Source organism: Apteryx rowi, unplaced genomic scaffold (genome assembly GCF_003343035.1).
Source record: "Apteryx rowi isolate R43461 unplaced genomic scaffold, aptRow1 scaffold_492, whole genome shotgun sequence".
In the NCBI taxonomy this organism is placed as follows: Eukaryota; Metazoa; Chordata; class Aves; order Apterygiformes; family Apterygidae; genus Apteryx; species Apteryx rowi.
In genome coordinates, this window is record NW_020450752.1 from 200,742 (window position 1) to 205,013 (window position 4,272).

The window sequence follows — 4,272 nt, forward strand, 5'->3', positions numbered from 1 at the left end:
CTGGGTGCTGGGGGTGAGCACTGCCCTCCCTGGGTGCTGGGGGTGAGCACTGCCCTCCCTGGGTGCTGGGGGTGAGCACTGCCCTCCCTGGGTGCCAGGACGGTTTCCCCATGGCTGGTTCCTTTTTGGAGCAATAAGGCTTCCCACTTCGTCCCCGGATTTCTTTGCCTCCTTTCCGCTTCGCGGTGGCTGCTGTGCCTGGCGAAGCCACAACATTTTGCTCTCCGCTCCGCAGGGCTCAGTTCTCGCAGCGGGACAGCGAACGGTGCCCTGTACCCCTCTCGCTGCCCTTTTCACGCCCAATTAATCTGCTGCGTCCGAGGTGAAAGCCTTTTCCCCTTTCGGTTGCAACGAGCGGCTGCTGGCCGGGAGGGATTCCCCAGCGCCCAGCAGGCAGGAAAACGCAGCCAAGAGGAGCTGCCTGAGCACTGCCCACTCATTACCCGAGTGGGCAGGAGATGCCATGGGGTCAGGAGCCTTGGTGCTGCCATGCAAGGGCAGAGCTCGACCTTCACCTGGCCGCCTGCGCCCACAGCTGTGCTCCTGGGAGGTGGCAGAGAGGAGGCGTCGCACAGCGAAGACGGGACACGGGCGACGCGTGTGCTGCTCTGTGTTGCGCGCCACACGCTGTGCGCCTCGCGCTCTGCGCTGTGCACCAAGTGAGTGCACCTTGCGGTGCGCACCCTGCACTGTCACCCGCCGCGCACGCTGCACCGTGTGCCCCTCGCTGTGCAACTCGCACCGTGCTCCTTGCGCTGGGCCATGCGCTGCGTCCTGCGTTGTGCGCCATGCACCACGTCGCACCTTGTGCAGCAGGCACCGTGCACCCTGCGCTGTGCCCTTTGCGCTGAGCACCAYGGACTGTGCACCCCATTACCGGGTGTCATGCTGTGTGCCACACATTTGGCACCCTGTGCTGTGTACCCCACACGGTGCACCTTGCTTTCAGCACCCTGCACTGTGCAGCCTGCCCCGGGTGCCGTGCACTGAGGAACTCAAACTGGGTTCCTTGCACTGTGCTATGCACGGTGCAGCCTCTGTTGCGCACTCTACACTGTGTCCCTTGCAMTGAGCACCCTGCGCTGTGCATCCGTTACCATATGTCATGCGTCGTGTGCCATTTGGCACCCTGCACTGCGCACCCTGCACGGTGCACCTTGCATTGAGCACCTTGCACCGCGCACCCTGCACTSTGCAACTCCCCGTGCTCCTTGCGGTGCAGCCTGCGCTGCGCGCCCTGCAGTGCGCATCCCGCGCGGCGCGCCCTGCTCTGTGCCCCTTGCACTGAGCACCCCGCACTGTGCACCAGCACTGCGAGCCATGCGTTATGYGCTGTGCGCCGTGCCCCCTGTGCTGCGTGTCTCCCTGCGCGCTGCAGGCTGCGTGCTGGGGCTGCAGCCCCCAAGCGGCTGGGAGAGGAGGATCACACAGGTGTGCAGGGTGGCTGCCCCTTCCCTCCTTCCCCGGCCCTTGGCTCTCGTCTGCCTCCGCACATGACGCCCTTATTGCTTGCTGACCCACTCCTTCCCCAGCCTTTACCCGAGTGACAGCCTCTGCCTTGGTCTGGGRAACATGCATTGAGCTGGGCAGTTCTTTGCTCTCTGTGTGCTTCAGTGCTAAGCAAGGCTACAGGCAGAGGTGGCCCCTTTCGGGGCTTTTCCGAATAAGCCAGCCAGAAGCCACACGAGTGCCCGAAGTGGGGACGCTTTATTGTCCATTTTGCAGAAGAACTGGGCGCCTGAGGTGGGAGGTGGGCTTTGCYGGTCCTGCCCCGCCGCACGGGTGCCTTGGATCAGCTGAGCGCTGCTGGATGGTGCAAAGGGGCCGGCGGCGCTTGGCTGCCACATTTCGGAGGCTGTGGGGGACCGGAGCAGTGACCTTGCCACGTGCCTGAAGGCCAGGAGAAGGGACGAGGCTTGGGCAGAGCCTGGTGCCTGGGCGCAGGGCAGGGAGGGCAGCGGACCACGTTGGAGGGACCCTGTGGAGGGGAGAGCTGGGCACCCTTGGTGCCCTGCGGACGGGTGCCGGTTTCCTCACCCTGGGGTGCTGCACCGGCYGCTCAGCCTCTGCTGCCGGGCCCCGTCCAGTGGCGACGGAGCCCCACGGCGAGGAGCAGCAGCGGCCCCAGGCAGCAGTGCAGGACGCCCAGGGCTTCGCAGAGCCCCAGCACGAAGTCGAACTGCTCGAAGGTGCCGCAGGTGAGCTGCAGCAGCTGGGCGTGCAGCAAGAAGTCCACGGYGAGCCCCGCGCCGTAGGGTGCCCAGAGGCCGAAGAAGAGCCACGGCACGCAGCTCGCCGGCTCCCAGCCCTTCCCGAGCCGCGGCACGGCCAGCGTGCCCACCGCCAGGGCCGCCGGCAGCAGCAGGAAGAGGCAGAGGCAGAGGGTGAGGTGGGCCAGGTACGCCGGGGAGAGGATCTCCACGTTCCTGAGGACGCAGGCCACCTCCGGCGCCGGCGCCGTGCCGCTGGTGAAGGCGGCCGGCGTCGCCAGCAGCAGGGCTCCTGCCCACACCGCCACGGCCAGCCACCGTCTCGGGGGGGCCCAGCGGCTCCACGCGGTGCTGCACAAGCCTCTGGCCACCAGCAGCCCCTGGGCAAAGAGGCTCCAGTGCCACAGCGTGTGGGCGAGCTTGCACAGCCCCGGCCCCAGGCGCCAGCCGTGCTGGGTGCCCGTGGCGAAGAAGGGCAGCAGCAGGGCGAAGAGGCCGGTGCCGACCGTCAGCTGGGCCACCAAGGCTTTGCTGTGGGGCCGGCCCCACGCGTGGGGGCACTTGGCCAAGGCCACCAGCAGCGCCCCATTGACGAGGGCTGCCAAGGCGCAGGCTACGGCCAGGAAGACGGGGGCAGTGCGCTGGAAGACGGGGCAGTAATGGTTGTGGCAGGGCTCGACGTCGGCGTAGTCCAGGCTGCTGARGTAGTCCTCGCTGTAGGAGAGGTTTTCCATGATGTCCATGAGATCCAGGGAGGTCTTGTTCCCCAGGACGCTGGGGCTCTGCAAAGGAGACGAGCAGGCGTCGCGCTCGGGTGCCCTTGCTCAGCCCGGCGGATGCACCGAAGGCAGGTGCCCGTCCCTGAGCGCGGCCCCAGGGGCTCCCCTGAAGCGTCCCCTCCGTCTCCATCGACAGTTTTGGGGCTCCCTTCTCCTCTCGTGTCCTGGGGCTGTGTCCCTACCGCGCTGCTGCTGAGGGCGTTCGCGACACCTTGGAGCCCGGCTGGTGCCGCTGCCAGCGCCTCGCTGCCGCCTGCAATGGGTCCTGCCACGGTGCCGCCGAGCTTGCACCGTTTCCGTGCGGAATCCAGGCTCTCCARTATCGGGAGCTGAGCCCAGCACGGCCGGGACAGGGCAAAGCCGGGTCTCTGCTCCAGTGCAACACGCAGCACGGAGCAAAGGAGCCGCRGGGGTCCCCGGTGCAGCCGCCGTGGCTAACCGCGCTGTCAAACGCTCTTTTTGCAACGCTGCCTTGCGGCCAGGCTGCAGCCAGCGAACGGGGATTTATTTACAGCCGTTGGGCTGTTTGCAGCCAGTTGATTATCAGGGAGAGACATGCGGCTTGGGAGAGGGAGCGTGGGGCCGGGCTGGAGCTGATACCTCACCCCGGGCCAGAGCCCGCAGGAGGGAGCAGAGCCCCGACTCCTCCTCGGGCGTAAAAGCCACAAGTTTCTTACGACTTCAGAGGGGCAAACTGAGACAGACCCTTTGCAGGGCTTTGCAGGGCACCGGTTTTCCCAGGGGTTTTGTGTGTTTCGGGGAGGGCAATGGCCTCTGGGGACATGGGAGCCCGTCCCTGCAGGGAAGATAACTCTTGGCTTGGAAATCCTCGTGCAAACATCACTGCAAAGCTCTGCTGGTGTTAGTATCCGCTCAAGTCTTAATGCYTTTATCTGTAGGAATTGCTGCCTGGCACTGCTGTGTCCTTTAGACTCTTGACAAGCTTTTTGGGGCTGATGTGCGAGGCAACCTGTTTTTTACTGTCCTGCAGCCGACTCCAGGCGCTTCTCAGCGGCTGAGAGCAGCCGGGACTCTGCAAGTTGCTTTGCTGCGAACCGCCGGGTGTGGGGACACGCTTTGCTGGCGTCAGGCCATCGGCAGCCACGTTCTCCCTGCCCGCCGCTGCCCTTCCTGAGAGCTGGCCTCTTCCACACGGGCATAGCACAAGCCCTGCAACGGCTAGGTGCAAACCCCACAGCGGCTGGGTGCAAACCCCCAATGGCTGGGTGCAAACCCCACGGTGGCTGGGTGCAAACCCCACAGCGGCTGGGTGCAAACCCCAC

General features: G+C 65.8%; 1 protein-coding gene across 1 annotated transcript in view; it reads right to left on the reverse strand.

The window, feature by feature from the left end:
- Positions 1-1,680: 1,680 nt before the first annotated feature.
- ACKR1 (atypical chemokine receptor 1 (Duffy blood group)) overlaps positions 1,681-4,272 on the reverse strand; it is a 4,248-nt gene continuing 1,656 nt past the window's right edge. The window contains exon 2 of the mRNA XM_026079090.1: positions 1,681-2,992. Coding sequence (XP_025934875.1) covers positions 2,060-2,992 — 933 coding nt within the window. The 3' untranslated portion in view covers positions 1,681-2,059. The remainder of the gene's footprint in view (positions 2,993-4,272) is intronic.